Source organism: Oncorhynchus nerka, linkage group LG12 (genome assembly GCF_034236695.1).
Source record: "Oncorhynchus nerka isolate Pitt River linkage group LG12, Oner_Uvic_2.0, whole genome shotgun sequence".
NCBI lineage: Eukaryota > Metazoa > Chordata > Actinopteri > Salmoniformes > Salmonidae > Oncorhynchus > Oncorhynchus nerka.
This window is the reverse complement of record NC_088407.1, coordinates 58,953,424-58,971,573: the sequence shown is the minus strand read 5'-3', so window position 1 is coordinate 58,971,573 and position 18,150 is coordinate 58,953,424. Positions and strand designations below refer to the sequence as shown.

The window sequence follows — 18,150 nt, the reverse complement described above, 5'->3', positions numbered from 1 at the left end:
TCAACTCAACTCGCCGTGTTTGGAGGAGGAGGAATGCTGCCTATGACCCCAAGAATACCATCCCCACCGTCAAACATGGAGGTGGAAACATTATGCTTTGGGGGTGTTTTTCTGCTAAGGGGACAGGACAACTTCACCGCATCAAAGGGACGATGGACGGGGCCATGTACCGTCAAATCTTGGGTAAGAACCTCCTTCCCTCAGCCAGGGCATTGAAAATGGGTCGTGGATGGGTATTCCAGCATGACAATGACCCAAAACACACGGCCAAGGCAACACAGGAGTGGCTCAAGAAGAAGCACATTACGGTCCTGGAGTGGCCTAGCCAGTCTCCAGACCTTAATCCCATAGAAAATCTGTGGAGGGAGCTGAAGGTTCGAGTTGCCAAACGTCAGCCTCGAAACCTTAAGGACTTGGAGAAGATCTGTAAAGAGGAGTGGGACAAAATCCCTCCTGAGATGTGTGCAAACCTGGTGGCCAACTACAAGAAACGTTTGACCTCTGTGATTGCCAACAAGGGTTTTGCCACCAAATACTAAGTCACATTTTGCAGAGGGGTCAAATACTTATTTCCCTCATTAAAATGCAAATCAATTTATAACATTTTTGACATGCGTTTTTCTGAATTTTTTTGTTATTTTTTGTTATTCTGTCTCTCACTATTCAAATAAACCTGCCATTAAAATTATAGACGGATCATTTCTTTGTCAGTGGGCAAACGTACAAAATCAGCAGGGTATCATGTACTTTTTTCCCTCACTGCAGCTTAGTAGAACCCCCCCTCCCCAGCTTAGACAGGGCTTAGACTGTCATGGGTTAAAGGCTCTAGGTAGAACATATTTCCTTACAAAGAAACATTGTCTTCAAAAAATGGTTATCCTGATCAAAGCGGTTCTTGATAGAACCCTATCCCACCACAAAGAACCCTTTTGGAACCCTTTTTTTATAGGAGCTAATTGCTAGACAACCATTTTCAGGTCTTGCCATAGATTTTCAAGTAGATTTAAGTCAAAACTGTTACCTCAAAACTCGGCCACTCAGGAATATTCACTGTCTTCTTGGTTATCAACTCCAGTGTAGATTTGGCCTTGTGTTTTAGGTTATTGTCCTGCTGAAAGGGGAATTCATCTCTCAGTGTATGGTGAAAAAAAGACTGAACCAGGTTTTCCTCTGGGATTTTGCTTGTGCTTTGCTCCAATCCATTTATTTTTTATCCTGAAAAACTCCCCAGTCCTTAACAAGCATACCCATAACATGATGCAGTCACCACTATACTTGAAAATATGGAGAGTGGTACTCAGTAATGTGTTGTATTGGATTTACCCCAAACATAACACTTTGTATTCAGGACAAAAAGTTAATTGCTTTGCCACATTTTTGCATTATTACATTAGTGCCTTTTTTGCAAACAGGATGCATGTTTTGCAATATTTTATTCTGTACATGCTTCCTTCTTTTCACTCTGTCAATTAGGTTAGTATTGTGGAGTATCTACAATGTTGTTGATCCATCCTCAGTTTTCCCCTATCAAAGCCATTCAATTCCGTAACTGTTTCAAAGTCACCATTGGCCTCACAGTGAAATCCCTGAGCGGTTTCCTTCCTCTCCAGCAACTGAGTTAGGAAGGATGCCTGTATATTTGTAGTGACTGGGTGTAGTGGTACACCATCCAAAGTGTAATTAATAACTTCACCATGCTCAAAGGGATATTCAATGTCTGCTTTTTTTTTTACCCATCTACCAATAGGTGTCCTTTGTGAGGCATCGGAAAACCTTCCTGGTCTTTATGGCTCAATCTATGTTTGAAATTAACTGTTTGACTGTGGGACCTTACAGGTAATTGTGTGGGGGGTACAGAGAAAGGGTAGCCATTCAAAAATCTAGTTTAACACTTTTATTGCATACAGTGTCCATGAAACTTATTATGTGAGTTGTTAAGAAATATTTTACTTCTGAACTTATCTAGGCATATCATAACAAAGGGGTGAATACTTATTGACTCAATACATTTCAGCTATTCACTTTTAATTAATTTGTAAAAATGTCAAAAAATGTAATTCCACTTTGACATGGGGTATTGTGTGTAGACCAGTGACAAAAATCTAAATTTAATCCATTTCAAATTCAGGTGATGTGAGTACTTTCAGAAGGCACTGTAAGTGTTTCAAATGACATCATCAGTGTGCATGGTGTGATTCTAACCAGTTATGAGTAGGCATTGCCTACTAATTGCCTACTAATTAGTTGATGATGTCATTGGAAACACTTATCCCCCATTATCTTTTATACTACAAAACATAGAAAGGTGCAATTTTCACATATGTTGATGTTGGGCTGGTGCTGGAGATGATGAATATGAAGTCGACCATTTTTTAAATATTTTTTACAATTCCCTTAAAGCATAAGGCATCACCTTAAGTATGATATTCCATCACTTTTACAGGGTCCAATAATGCACAAGGGACATGTTTATATCTGTCATCGGCAATATATCAAGCCTCCTGCCCTCAGAGCGCCAGTAGCAAGTAATCTGCAAGCACAGCAGCAGTGGCTCTGCCCTTTGTCGAAGTGACAGTAATGCAGAGCGATGGCACTTCTCTCCTTCGCTCTATCCACGGACACTCTTTACCAGGGCTCTGCTGGAGACCAGGACACAGGTCTTCTGTAGTTGCTACTCATCCTCAGTGTTGCTATCGCCCTGCTAGACAGGCGTGTGTATATACAGAAAGAGCAGCTTAACATTCATCCTCAGGTCGAAGGCCCCATCGCTCCCACCAAATGAATGAACTCTCAGTAGGAGGGATGTGATGAGCACTACCAATGCCAAACGCCTGGCTAACTTCTAATGGCTGGCTGGCTATCCTCAGATGGTTGGCTAGTTTCAAGTGGCTTCATTTCACAATGATGCTTGTAACACATGGACGTCTTGATGTTTGACATTGTAGGAGGGGAGAGAATATTAAGTTCTACCTCAGCACAACTTGAGTCATTTATCAAGTAACCACAACATCTACTTTTACCAGGGGACCTTTTTGGGGAGAGAAATAACAGAGAAACCTTTTACACTTTTAATACAATTTTATTGGAAAAAAAGAGCCAAAAAACCAAGAAGAAATTCAGAAAAAGATTAGCAGAGAAAAGCTCTTATATGTACAGCATATTGCACTACATAACAAATTGTCCTTCGACAAAAGAAATGAAACGCAAAAAAATAAATGAGTGCACAGTACAGTCTCGAAAACACACAGTCAATGTTTACAGAAATGCTACATTTTCACTGGGTCTCTTTTCTTGGGAGTACAGAGAGTGTGTGATAATCAAGACTTAGTTGAAACTGAGCAGTTAAAGGCATTTTCCAGGGTGTCAGTAATACATGTACAGTTCATCGGTTCCTTAGAAAGGACCATGTTTAATGGTGATGATGTCAGATGGTGTACAACACTGAAATACATGTTCTGTTTTGTTGTTATCGTTGAAAACATGTTTACACCAGAACTAGTCACAAAAGGAATGTTTCAAGTTCATTTTTATACGTAAAAGCCCTTGATCTCATTGGACTCATAAAAAGATCCAACAAGTATTAAAAAGGATTTAAAACCGTAAAAACTGTCCGTATAAAACCTGGCCCTTTCATATGAAAAGACATTTAAAAAGTTACGAAGACAATGACCAAGGAAGGTTCTTAATACAAATAATAAAAAAATAAACATACAAATTGAAACCTTCCTCAAAAAACTTCAAATTTAAAGAAAGTGGACTACAAAAATTCAAGACACTTATGGTTTATCCATATTATACAAAACTCACTATTTTTAGTTCCTGTAGCCTTGCATAGTGCTGAGATAGACTTGCCATATACTATCTGCACTACACAGCTTCAGAACCCTCTCTCCCAAATGATTTATGGGCATCATGGTGGCTTGTTTCTCTTTCAAAGAAATAAAAAAATGTCCTATACAGGTTATAGCTTCGTCAATGGTCTGCTATAGTAAAGACACACTCAGCTAGTTCAGCACCTGACAGACTTGAGAGAACGATCCAGAGTACACTGTACAATAACACAGGGATAGCTCAGGGAGCCACCAGCTCTACAGACGCAAAGTACTTTCCAGTGCATGTTGATTACAAAAGAACGCTAAAGAAGACAAAAAGGAATGAACCCATAACCAATGCCCAGTGACTGAAGAAAAACGAGGCAAATTATCGGAAGGTTACTGATCCAGCTCCAAGCCATTGACCAGGAAACAGATTCTACTGCTGTCTGAATGGATGACGTGACGTGGCTGATTTAGATAAATGCCTTAACCGATTGGGCCCATTTCTGGAGATTATTACCCTCAGGGAAAACCAGACACAGTGCAGACAACCATCGCTCTGCACAGTCAAACAAATGTATCATACACACATCTAGAACCAAAAAAAGGAAGATAAATTGCACACAAAATCTATACAGTAGAAAAGGGTGAATATACAAAAAATAAATATAAAATAAATACAAAACTGAAAACAACACCAAAAGTCCTAAAGGAAATGGAGGAGCAGTACACAGAGACGTGGGCTACAGTAGACTGAGATAAGCAAGTTTAGAAACTGGTCAATGTGCTACAGTGAGACAGGAAGCTACGGTGACTGGCTCAGTGTTCAGGATCTGCAGGAAACAACAACAAACAGCACCAACGTTCAGCTGATCTCTCACTGCCCCACATGCTTCTAACATAGTCCCTGCCATAACAGAGTCATAGCAAGCGGAATCATCTGACCACTCTGTCTAAAGTGTACCTTTGTATCTATGGTTATGTTTCAAATGTATTTCAACTGATGCAGACAAACAGAATTGGACTTAACCACTCATTTCCTTTGTCCTTCTACTCTACATGGGAAACTCTTACTAAAAGTATTGTATTTTCCCTGGCCCTGAGACATATCTCCAGTATTCTAAATGAAGGTTTGAAAAAAAAGCTCTGATTATACAGACAGATGATGACACATAAGTACTGTAGGACCAAACATAACCGAGTAATAAGAGTTGTGTCTAAAATATGTATACTGCTCCTTCAAAATGGACGAAAGTAAAGTAAAAAGGCAATAAAATGTACAACAAACAGCATCTTCAAGAATACATCAAACAGTTTCAAATTTCAACAGCAAATACAGTCTTCCACACTACCAGTTACTTCTAATCTCAGACACTTTCTCTTGTCAATTGGATTAGCAGTGGTCATTTCTATCAAACAGTTACACCACAGGATCCGATGACAAAGAACTAATACAAGATCACCCCACAGGTACAAAAAGAAGTATACAAGCCCATGTAAGAATCCTGAGAGGAGAGGAGAGGAAAGGCTGTTGTTTCACTGGTTTGTTTGCACATTATTGCATTGGTGTCCAGAATACAATTGAATATCTGACAGTGGGTTAAAAAGCACACCAGTTAGAGGGCTAAAAATACACTGGAATTTCAATGAGGCCTTCAGTTAACCAGCATCACTCGTACCTCAGACTGTTGGTCCATAGGTCAGTTCCTGTGATGATATGTGAATGAAAATGAATGGAAATGTGACTGAAAACATTGTAATGTTACCATGACAAATCAGATACAGTTAAACACCTTCATTGAATAATAGAGGTTGGTTTTGTTACCTAATCTACTCCTGACTAATGTACTATAGTGCAAACAATGTGGATCCATAGCTCCACTTGAAGGGCCTGAAAGTCTTAAGAGACTAAAATGATCAGCACACTGTTTCTTACAGTGGCTGGGGTCCAGTTTTGGGACTTATGGAATTAGTAAAAGATCAATCGGAAATAGACTATGATTGAAAATACGGTGTTCTCTCTTAGTAACTTGAAGTAACTCCCCTTTGTCTCGGAAGTTGTATCTAAATTGTAAAAGTCTTTTGTCTGTAATGTCTTTTTCGTTATATGTCGGACCCCAGTAAAACTAGTTGTCACCATTGGCGTCGGCTAATGGGGATCATAATAAATCTAAATCAACCTTCACACCACAAAGTGGCACTAGCCACCTTAGAAGCCACCGAGGGCTCCACAATTTTGTTCTTATTACTTTTGGTGACACTGGGAAAAACAACAATTATTGAAATCAATGCAATGAAAGTGACTGGAAGAGCAGAGAAAAATCAACATGTAATATAACAGTATTATGACAGTATACACACAACCCCATTGAGGAGAAGGACGAGTTGAGGTGCAAAATGCTTTGTTCTGAGAAACTGTGCCTTTGGAAATTTGTAAGTTGTCAAGTTTGACCGATTATTTCCTGGGAAACTTCAGAAAAGAAAACCCCACGAACCACTCTTCTTTCCCTTCTTCAGATCCCTCCATATCTTGCTTTCTTCTGCTTGGTTCATGTCAACAGTCGTTGGGTTGTGGCAGGAGACATTGATAAGGCATTCCCAGGTCCATGGAGGCCATTCAAGATGTACACATACACAAGTGCAAACAAATTCAACAGGAATAATGACTGTACAAAATACTACATCACACAATTACCAAAATAAGGACATCGTCCAGTAGAGGAATCTCGTGAAACAACATGGCATCTTCTTGGAAAAAAATGAACCTTGTAAAAAAAATGGTTGTCTCCGTCCTGCGGTGACCTTTTCTCTCTTCTTTTCCCCAAACTGACCCATGTTACATTTGACAGTGCCATTAGGAGTCCAGTCCCTGTGGGAGAGGGGTGGTCTGGGCTGGTCTTCTCCATCACCTCCACCCTGCTCTCCCCCTTCCAGCGATGGCCTCCTGCTCAAACAGCAGGGTGAGCAGAGCTGAGGCCAGGCGCCACCACAAGGGCCTCATGTTCCTTTGGTTTCGGTGATACTGCAACAAAACAAGGGAGAAAAACAACCGAGTCAGAACAGGATGTGGACAGGATAGTCAGGAAACTGGCATAGTCAATGACAAATGATGGCATCATTCACTTACCAGGGTGTTCAATTGGAGCTATGGATGGTTGTTGGTGAGTGATGTGTGGTGATTGTCAGTGAAGGGATCAACAGAGTAAATTGAGGAGGAGTAAGTCAAAACCAGAAACCGGAATGGCGCTCATATTTTCACAACAGTCTGTGCCTGTCCCCAGCACTACTTATTAACACCGTCTCTTTGTGTGCAGGATTGAGAAGCCTATACAGCCAGTGTAACACTAACTACCACCCCATGCCACAGACACATTCATTGCACAGCTCTTGTCTATGGAAGCAGAATCCAACAGCACATCCGAAGCAGCCTCCCTCTCTGGATAGAGAGCCAACTGGATAGTGTGTGATTTGGAGGATAATGCTATCTCTGCCATTGAAAGGAGGAGATAAGATAATTGCACTAAATAGGATTAGGGAGCACTTGAGGAAGGGCGGAGACCCACAGAAATGCATCTCAGTATGAGAGCTGAGCTTAGATCCACAAAGTAACTAATCTACAGACGAAACAGACAGTACTGGACCTGATAACACCCCGGCCCGGCTATTTTTAGACACACGCCATAAACTAACAAAGACCAGCAATAGGCTGGAAAATACGTTTTGGCAATACACTGTAAGCACATTGGCAGTTTCAGGCAACATTATCCCATTGTATTCCAATTCCACCAAAGCGTGACTTGTACCAAAACAGCTGAGGCAGCATCTGTGTCCAACCACAGAGATCAAGCTGTTTATAACTAGCCTGCACTCTCCATTGTGGTAAGGCCCAGGTTCTCTGCCACAGCTTAAACCGTTCAAAAGATAGAGACATATTTGTAGAAAGAAAACAGAAACCGCTCTGTTTATTACAACTGTATCTAGCGGCTACAGGAGGTGACTGACATGACCCCGGTTCTATGAACCAAGCGTGATTTTTTATTTTAGTTCCTGTCATCATTTTTAAATTAGGCGACCCCACATAGGGTCGTAACCTTTAGCTTGGGAAACGTTGTTGTAGAGTGTTGCATAAGCTGGTGCCAGGTGCAAACCGGCTCCTGCACGCTCCACACACGCCAGTTTTTGTTAAACAAAAAGAAAATAAACAATTCGGGAATCGCCATTGGCTATTTGAGGGACTTCTGGGAATCTTGATCGTGCTAGTTTTGTGTTTTTCGCATATATTTGAAGCTAACTGAGGGTTAAGTGCATAATAACACTGTCTGCTTCATAAAGTCTTCTTCATAAATGTACATTATACGTAGCACAAATTGAACTAGTTCACCTGAAGATACTCTGAGCCCTAACAACAGCTAACATCGCAACACAGTTCTGCCTTGAGACAACTACAAAGCACATTACCAAGCCCATCCATCTGTCTGTGATTACACCCGAACAGGCCAGCTCTCACAGAGGGCAAAGCCCATTACAGGAAGTTGTGACTGTCAGTATTGCTGTACAGTGTTTTGTAGGCCTACAGTGAGCAATACCTGGGCAAGATACTTCCAGGCCATCTGTTAACACAACGGGCTCATATCTTTTTATCAACAAACATTGCTTAAACCGCACCTAATGTGTACATGATATCTGCTTCACAGCCACAATGTCCTGTCCTCTAAGATCAGCAGCAGAAAGACCCTGAGTTTGACAGTGACCCTTTCCTCCTCTTCTGGTTCCTCCACCCAGCTCAGCTCAGAGATGGTGGGGTGTGGGCCAGCCCTGTCGCTCACTCATGATTCACGAGTCACACCACCAACTGTCTAATACGACTCGGTCAGGTTCTAAATTTAGCCAGTGATAGAGAACAGACACTAGCCAGATGCAGAATGTCATCACGCCAACACAACCCTGATGTGTTTTTATCAGAGCCTCATGATGCTGGCTGTCTGTCTGTCTGTCCTAAGGCTCACAGAGGCACTGGCTTATATGCTACACAGACAGGCAACGACCAGTTGCCAGAGACTCAGAGCCACACATCTCAGGGCAGGAGTGGACAGCCAACAGGCAGGAGAGGACAGGAATCTAGACTATCTATATCTCAACAACTGTAGAGAAAGTGAAGTGCCCTTACAGAACAGTGAGAAGATAAGGAATGGAGATCTGAGACACACACACACAAACACACAAACACACAAACATACCCTAGGGACATTCAGCGCTTGGGTTTTCAACACTCATCGAGAGCAGCAGGAGGAGTCTTGGTGTAACCCAACTCTGCTCCTCGACCCATGCAGACTGTGGCAGTCTTCCTGTCATTGTGACTGTCATTACTGCCATGTCTCAAATGGCTACCCTCCTCATGTCATGTCAGTACTGCTCTGCTCTCGGGGTCTCTGCTCTGTCTCTCCAGCCTTCTCAGACTGAGAGCAGTTTATGTGTCAGCACCAACGCTCCACTTACACACTTAAGCACCTTACTGCCTCCCCCTGCCATGGGCCATGATGGTAGGATGATAGGGAAACGGAAGGGGTTGTTTATGAGTCAGTCAAGGAGATGGGTGTCAAACTGCGTTTGAAAGCCTTCTGATGCTCTACAATACATGATTGCAATGATCGATTGACAAGAGCGAGAAACATATCATTGAAAGGTGGCAGTCCAAGTGAGAGATTGAAAGACTATCACAGTCATGCTCACACACACACACACACACACACACACACACACACACACACACACACACACACACACACACACACACACACTGTTCTGCCAAGCACCAGCAGCCTGAGGTGGGTTACCTACCTCACTGCTGAAGACTGCATTACACAATGAAAGCACAGCGCCAGGAATAGCAGCCATGGGCTAAACTGGAGATCACGCATTAAAAACACACGGATCTGTTTGGGTTAGTCTGTCCAAGCATCACTCAACAGCAGCCAGACAGGCAGAGAGAAACTCTCAGAGACTCAGGCCTGTACAACTCCCTGGGCTGAGTGGGCTCTGCAGACAAGAACAGTAATTCTGCCCACTTGAATGACAAGAGAGTAGTCAATAACTTCAAGGACTGAAATAACACCTAACTGTTGGTTGCTATATACAGTATGTTGCCAAAGTCAATAATCCAGATCCACTATTCTCTGGGCTTTGAAAAAAAAAAAAGTTACCTCACAGTTGTTTTTTTCCTTAACTTGCTAGGCTTAGCAGTGTGGGAGTGTATGTGCCCTAGAGCTCTGCAGCTTCAGGATATGACATCACAGTGTTCTCACTCTGACTACTCTCACTTGTTGTTGCGTTTACCCAGTGAGTAAGGAGAGAGCAAGAGCCACTTCCTCATCCTCTGCCCTGGTTCTGTCTCTGCTGTACGTCAGTCAGTGTATCGCAGCCCTGATAACATAACGCCTGCCTGACTCTGCCTTTAATTTCCTGTGTCACATCACATGAGTCACGGTGCAGTGTGGCTACAGGACAGCAGTCTGTGGTATTAATTTAACCTCAGCCGGAGTGTGGGAGAAAATCAGAAACACATCAGCGAATAAGAAGTCTGCTTAGTTACACCAATCTGATGACATAAATGTAGTTTCAGAGCCTAAATAAAGCCTTGAATATCTATCTATATGAGACTGAAAAGGTCCATGCACTTCATGAAAGCGATTTTGAGGAAATTCAAGACAGTTGTCTTTAGTTGGTCAAACCCCTAAGCCCATTAGATAGGGTGTGCATTAAGTGAGTGGGCCCGTCCCGGCCCCTCCTCCAGACACACAGCCCTCTTATTTGGGAGTCTATTGTGGGTGGTGGGGGCAACTGATCTGCAGGACTGGCTGGAGACTCCCTAACCACATCTGTTCCCCCGGGCTCATGCGCCAAGCTTCGGGTTACAACATGTTTACCTAGTCCGGCCACTTCTGCTTTTTCTCTGTGTGAGAGTGTGTTGAGTGTGTTTATGTGTGTAAGTGTGTGCCTTTAGTTTTTTTCTGCTTGATGACTCTCTTAGTGTTTCCTTCTCCTCAAAATGTGCCATTGGTGCTCTGCAGAAAGAAAATCTCAAAGATCCACAGTTCTACCACCAATACAACCAAATGTATAGTATGTCAAGCAGAGGAGGCTGGCGGGAGGAGCTATAGGAGGACAGGCTCATTGTAATGGCTGGAATGGAATAAATGGAACAGTATCAAACACATCAAATATATGGAATCCACATGTTTGACTCTGTTCCATTAATTCCATTCCAGCCATTAAAATGAGCATGTCCTCCTTTAGCTCCTCCCACCAGCCTCCACTGATGTCAAGAGAGTTACAGTCTGAGCTCTTCAACGTATTCAGCACAGTAACTAGCAATGTCACCCTGACCATAATGTCTGTGGTGGACTCCTTGGCACCGTGGCAGCATAGGGAGGAAATGGGGGGAGAGAGGCAGAGACAAATAAACAGGAAGCTGAGGAGGGGGAGGGGCTGCCCTGGTTAAGCTGTGTCTTGGAGAGGTAGAACGAGAGGTCAGAACAATGGGCTAATTCATGTTCACTGGCCAAAACAAACATGGGACACTTAGACATGACTACAACGGATGCCCATAAAGAAGCCACTTCTGGTGCTCACTCTCTCTGCAGGCCCCTGAGTACAGTAGGCCTATCCAGTGTGCTTTAGCTGTGTTGTGCAGTCAGTCACAGTGGGTATCCTCACCAGTTGAAGGTGTTCTTGGTAGAACTGGTCTCCGATGAGTTGGAGTTTCTGTCCAATGCAGACCTCCATGCTTTGTGCTGGCTGCTGAGGCTGCTGTTGAAGCCGTTCCATCCTCCCTCTCTCCACCTGATGCTGCTCCTGAGGCCCCTGGTCTCCAACCTGCTCAAACCGCGCTGGAAAGTGCAATCGAAAGCCTGCGTTGCCTGTAGGAAAAAGCCCATAGATACTGGTCAGGTCAATTTCATAAGCCCTGCACCTCATAACACTCCAAAGTTTACACACAGTCATCTTTTAAATTACCAGCGTTATCTGTAGTGTGCCAGGACAAAGAGGGCATTACTGACAGACAGCGCCACGGTGTCCAAGTAAAGGGTCAGTTATACAGGTATGGCCTGTCGTCACGTCTGCACAGGGCCAAGCTAAACAACCTCATGTGGCGCCATCTGAATGGGAAAGCAGCTGGGTACACTACACACAGGTCATAAAAGCTTCTGTGGCTAGGACTATCAGGCGCCAGGAGCTGACTACAGCAGAGTTCCACTCTTACCTATTTCTCACACTGTGTTTGTTTGTTTGTGTGTGTGTGCGTGTGTGTGTTGTAGGCCTCACCGTAGAAGAGTGGTCTGGGCTCCTGGGCCACCCCACAGGGCAGCATGTCGTTGGGCAGTGCCAGGGCAGGGCTGGGTGTCTGGGTGCCTCTGTCCTCGTACTTTATTTCCCTGAAGGCTGTGCGCCAGCAGTGGGAGGAGTCTGGCACAAACACATCATCCTCCTCATCATCCATTCGGCAGAAATCTGCTAAGACCTGCCTAGAGGGAGAAGAGAGAGAGAGTTAAGCATATTACTCTGCTAAGACTTCCATTGACTACTGTATTGATATTGACAAATTGGGATCTTTACCTTCAAATCAATGTGGATTCTAAACATGTCTGTCTCTGTACTGATGAGATGACCTTGCCTCAGGCATTACCATAGAGAACATTTACCATTCTGTAAATGTACTTGGTCATTTGGTCAGAACAATAATTACCATTAAAGACAACCTTTATAATCCATAATAACTACCCTTCTATAAATAAAGGCCATGCTGGCTGATCCAGCCAGAGCAGAGCACAGTCCGTAGAGGAGATCTATGTGGAACAGAAAGCTAGCAGAGCTCTTCTCAGTCTGTGGTTGTGAAGCACAGTGCTGATTTAGACAAATCGCTCAGCTCGTCATAGTGATCAAACCACACAGTTGGCTGTGGTTTGGAGACTCGTTGGCTAAATGTACCAAAATGGGGGGTTTGGCAGACAGGGTTGAGTGAGAGGCAGTCTCCATCTCTCTCCGACCTCAACCCAGCGGACCTGTGGCTAGCGTGGTCCCTCATACAGTCCAATGGCTTGAGACTATACCATGCAGAGTAGCCGAGACAACAGAGCCTAGACTTGCAAATACGACAAACATGCTTAAATGACGAGTCTGACGCTTGGTCTAGAGACTTGCTCATAATGAATAGGTCTACACTGCTAATGAGATTTGTAAAAAAAAATATTTGTAAAATAAAAAATAAAAAGAGAAAGAAGGGAAGAAAAAAAGTGAAAAGCTTCTCTACAACATTGCTGCTCGATCAAACTTGAGGATCCCTCCAGTACTGGCAGAGAGCAGACAACAATCTCTATGTTTGGTTAATTCACAGCATCACACAGCCTTCAGCTATATGGCGGTCAAAGTGTTATCAAAATACTGCTGAAATGTAAGTAGCCTCGTGAACCCTTTTAGAACTCTCCATCAATACTGTAATACAGGGTTAGGCTACTACCACACCACTATACACTTCCAAATGAGAGTCTGCCGCAAATGGGTAATGACAGCCTTGGATGAAGAAAGACGGAGCCAGTCTCTTCTTCTCTCCTTGGATTTGTCAACACGCCAGGTTCTGAGGATGCTTTTTCATTTCTTCACCAAAAGAGATTTGCCTCAGTTTCTTTAGTGCCTATTATTCTATGTAAAGAGGTTTGCTATGGCACCCTGTATGCATTCGCAATAAACCCTACATGCAAAACCACTTAGTGCGTTGTTTTGACAAACACAATACAAGAATATGGAAGTTGCACAAAAGTATATTCTGGCGGTATTTTGTTACAACTACCATTCAGTTCTCTGCCACGGACCAAAGTCTGTTCCCTCAAGTGTGTGTCAACCAGTGGCTCCCCCTACTGTATTGGGCTCAATTGACTCACAGATAGCCTACTATAACTCAAGACAACTCTGAACATCACCCCCACCCATACTGACAACACACACACAACAGACTATACCCCCCAATACACTATCTGGAAACCTGACAAAATATTCTCTCTTTGTCAAAATGAACTTATGTATAAGGAGTGTGGTCAAGACGGATGTGTTGAGCAAAGGACACTAAAACTATTCAGGTAACTGACATTATTAGCCTATAGGCCGATCCTTGACTTCGGCGATGGCATTTACAAAATAGCCTCCAACACTCTACTCTGCAAACTGGATGTAGTCCTATCACAGTGCCATTTGTTTTGTCACTAAAGCCCCATATACCACCCACCACTGTGACCTGTATTCTGTCGTCGGCTGGCCCTCGCTACATATTTGTCGCCAGACCCACTGGCACCAGGTCATCTATAAGTCTTTGCTAGGTAAAGCTCTGCCTTATCTCAGCTCATTGGTCACGATAACAACACCCACCCGTAGCACGCGCTCCAACAGGTATGTCTCACTGGTCATTCCCAAAGCCAATACCCCCTTTGGCTGCCTTTCCTTCCAGTTCTCTGCTGCCAATGACTGGAACGAATTGCAAAAATCGCTGAAGTTGGAAACTTATATATCCCTCACTAACTTTAAACATCAGCTATCTGAGCAGCTTACCGATCACTGCAGCTGTACACAGCCCACCTGTAAATAGCCCATCCAATCTACCTACCTCATCCCCATATTGTTTTTATTTACTTTTTTTGCACACCAGTATTTCTACTTACACATCACCATCTGCACATCTATCACTCCAGTGTTAATTTGCTGAATTGTAATTACTTCGCTACTATGGCCTATTTATTTTCTTACCTCCTCGACATTTGCACACACTGTATATATACTTTTTTCTATTGTGTTATTGACTGTATGTTTGTTTATTCCATGTGTAACTCTGTGTTGTCGTTTGTGTCGCACTGCTTTGCTTTATCTTGGCCAGGTCGCAGTTGTAAATGAGAACTTGTTCTCAACTGGCCTACCTGGTTAAATAAAGGTGAAATATATATATATATAAAAATAGCCCCTGGTTCATAATAAGCAGTGATATATGGGAATGACAACCATCTCTCTCAACTGTCAAGTGTATTGCATAATTTATTATGCGGCCGCAGATATTCTTGATCCTCTTCTTTATCGTGAGATTCGTAGCACGCTCTGATTATTTTGAAGGAACCTGTCATATCTGTCTTATTACACTTACTAATGAATTTGTTTATAAACCATGCAAGTTATTAAGCAAATTTGAGCGAATTTGACGATATAAACTAAAACACAAATGTGTTATTTCCCAACTTGAGTACTTGGAAAAATGGCTTGCTTGTTTGGAGTTTGAGTAAAACCATTGGAGACACTGGAAATGCCGACACGGTGCCGACTAAGCTCTCCAGAGAAGGAATGCCAATTCGACGCGCACACAAAATAAAAAATACTATGTTATGTGGCTGGCTACGATTGTTTGCCATATCACATCAACACGCAACTACCGTCAAGTCAATTGTCAAATATCCATATAATGTCCTATATCGGTGAGAAATGTCCACACATCATGAATGGGAATAGCCCCAGCGACTATACCGGAGGTGGTGTGAGAGACAATGTAGCGCGACTCAATGGCACAATGTCCAACATTTTACAGCACAGGCAGACCAGCAAACCAAATATACAATAAAAAACAACAGGTGAATGACACTGTTCCATCTTATTTGATACATTATGACCCGGAACTCACCACAAGATATGTCCTTCGATGATATTACCGGTGTATAGACAAAAGTAAATGGTCTCTGTTCACTGTAAACCCAAGAGGATTTAGTCCGTATCACTCCACCGCAACTTTGATTCTGTGAGACAAACGGCAACAAGCTGATTTCATTTCACAGGCATCAGCTACAAAATCTCTCCGCCCTCAAATACTGGGCGTGAACATAAAAAATAAGTAAATAAAGTGGTCTTAAAGAAACAGCAGTATGCAGGCGATGTTTAATTGTGTTACCATAGAGTGTCTTTGGCATTACAACGTGAGAAGTGTATGGCCCTTTAAGATCTCATTAGCATTTTTTTATCATAACCAATCAGAGGGTTTGTTTTGATCCTGCTTCCAAATCGTGTATTCAGACACGTGGATGGGAAATTCGCTCGTGCGTGAGACAGCTTTGGTTTTGTCGCTTACACTCAGCTGACTGAATTGCCATCAACGAAAGTAAGAACAAGTGAGCAGAAAGGGTTTATAGCCTAGTACTACTGTATATTCGATATAATAAAATTAATGTCAGTGATATTATGAATTAGAAAAAAATGTGAAAGTTGTAGGCTACTAAAACTGTAATGACTGGGTTGCTACGCTATGCCCACACAATTGTTTCGCTATGACTAGCCACGTTTCTAAACAGATGTAGTAGGCCTAATACCAACAGTATGTGGCAAAATGTTATGTTCATATTTAGGATGACATTGCTGTGTTTGTTCTAGATAGGCATGCATTTGGCAATAAAATGTCATTAGATAGGGTGTCCAATCAATAATGCATATTTTGACCAATGGGTGAAATAGTATGTTAATTGTGTAGATAACCTCTAAGAAAGTCCAAACCTCATGTCTCTATCATAATCCGTTCAAAAGTTATTGTTGTTTTTACCCTTGTAGGTTGGCCAAAACTAGGGTGACTAAATCAATGGAGGCCAGAGAAAAAAAATTATGTGAAAAATTGCACAGCATCCTGTCAGCTAGGCTGGATGCTGTGCGAGAATGAAGGCTACCTGACAGGCTTACTTTCCCGTTGAACTCCTCATCTTTCTTCCCGAACCCGCAGGGCATAAAACAATATAGACATAAGATAGATATCGATTGTGAGACATGACATGTAGTATTTTCACATTTTAGTATATGCTTTTCATATTAATGCGAAATTAATTTCTCAAAAACAAGTGTATCCCTATGAAATGCCAATGGACTACTGAGTGTACCGCAAGCTTTTTATTTTCAAAGACTTTTACATTTAATTCAGCTTGTGTAATGCTAATTTTGTTCAACACCAGTATCAACATCAACAGTGAAGAGGCAACTCCGGAATGCTGGCGTTCAAGACAGAGTTCCTCTGTCCAGTTTCTGTGTTCTTTTGCCCATCTTAATCTTTTATTTTTATTGGCTAGTCTGAGGTAGGTCTTTTTCTTTTCAACTCTGCCTAGAAGGCCAGCGTCCCGGAGTCGCCTCTTCACTGTTGACTTTAAGACTGGTGTTTTGCGGGTACTATTTCATGAAGTTGCCAGTTGAGGACTTGTGAGGCGTCAGTTTCTCAAACTAGACACTCTAACCTCCTCCCAGCTGCCCACTGCACTGAGGCTAGGTAACACGGTCACCACCGATAAATCCGTGATAATGCCTTCCTCCTGGCTACTCAAACCTCGGCCAACAGCTCCGCTGTAAAAAAAAAGAGCTGCAAAACCTGGACTCATACAAATCAGCTGAGCTTGACAATCTGGACCGTCTATTTCTGAAACTGTCCGCCGCCATTGTCGCAACCCCTATTTACCAGCCTGTTCAACCTCTCCTTCGTATCATCTGAGATCCCCAAGGATTGGAAAGCTGCCGCAGTCATCCCCCTCTTCAAAGGGGGAGACACCCTGGACCCAAACTGTTACAGACCTATATCCATCCTGCCCTGCCTATCTAAGGTCTTCAAAAGCCAAGTCAACAAACAGATCACTGACCATCTCGAATCCCACCGTACCTTCTCCGCTGTGCAATCCGGTTTCCGAGCCGGTCACGGGTGCACCTCAGCCACGCTCAAGGTACTAAACGATATCATAACCGCCATTGATAAAAGACAGTACTGTGCAGCCGTCTTCATCGACCTGGCCAAGGCTTTCAAGTCTGTCAATCACCATATTCTTATCGGCAGACTCAGTAGCCTCGGTTTTTCTAATGACTGCCTTGCCTGGTTCACCAACTACTTTGCAGACAGAGTTCAGTGTGTCAAGTCGGAGGGCATGTTGTCTGGTCCTCTGGCAGTCTCTATGGGGGTACCACAGGGTTCAATTCTCGGGCCGACTCTTTTCTCTGTATATATCAATGATGTTGCTCTTGCTGCGGGCGATTCTCTGATCCACCTCTACGCAGACGACACCATTCTGTATACTTCTGGCCCTTCCTTGGACACTGTGCTATCTAACCTCCAAATGGGCTTCAATGGTAAATTGGTATATAGCCCACCCAATTGACCTACCTCATCCCCATACTGTTTATATTTTATTTACTTTTCTGCTCTTTTGCACACCAGTATCTCTACCTGCACATGTTCATCTGATCATTTATCACTCCAGTGTTAATCTGCTAAATTGTAATTATTCACTCCTATGGC

At 42.9% G+C, this 18,150-nt stretch overlaps 1 protein-coding gene across 2 annotated transcripts; it reads right to left on the bottom strand.

Moving 5' to 3' along the window:
* Positions 1 to 3,058: 3,058 nt before the first annotated feature.
* On the bottom strand, positions 3,059 to 15,661 carry bmf1 (BCL2 modifying factor 1). Of its 2 annotated transcripts, none has more exons than XM_065025689.1 (4): positions 15,523 to 15,661; positions 12,138 to 12,333; positions 11,529 to 11,731; positions 3,059 to 6,837 (listed from the first exon to the last, which is right to left on the bottom strand). In XM_065025689.1, exons 2-4 carry the CDS (start codon positions 12,310 to 12,312, stop codon positions 6,721 to 6,723), a joined length of 495 nt encoding a protein of 164 aa, XP_064881761.1. In that variant the 5' UTR covers positions 12,313 to 12,333; positions 15,523 to 15,661; the 3' UTR covers positions 3,059 to 6,720. The 2 variants fall into 2 exon arrangements, with proteins under 2 accessions (XP_064881761.1, XP_029531191.1); XM_029675331.2 differs by having other exon boundaries at positions 12,138 to 12,337; positions 15,523 to 15,659.
* Between the last annotated feature and the right edge of the window lie 2,489 nt (positions 15,662 to 18,150).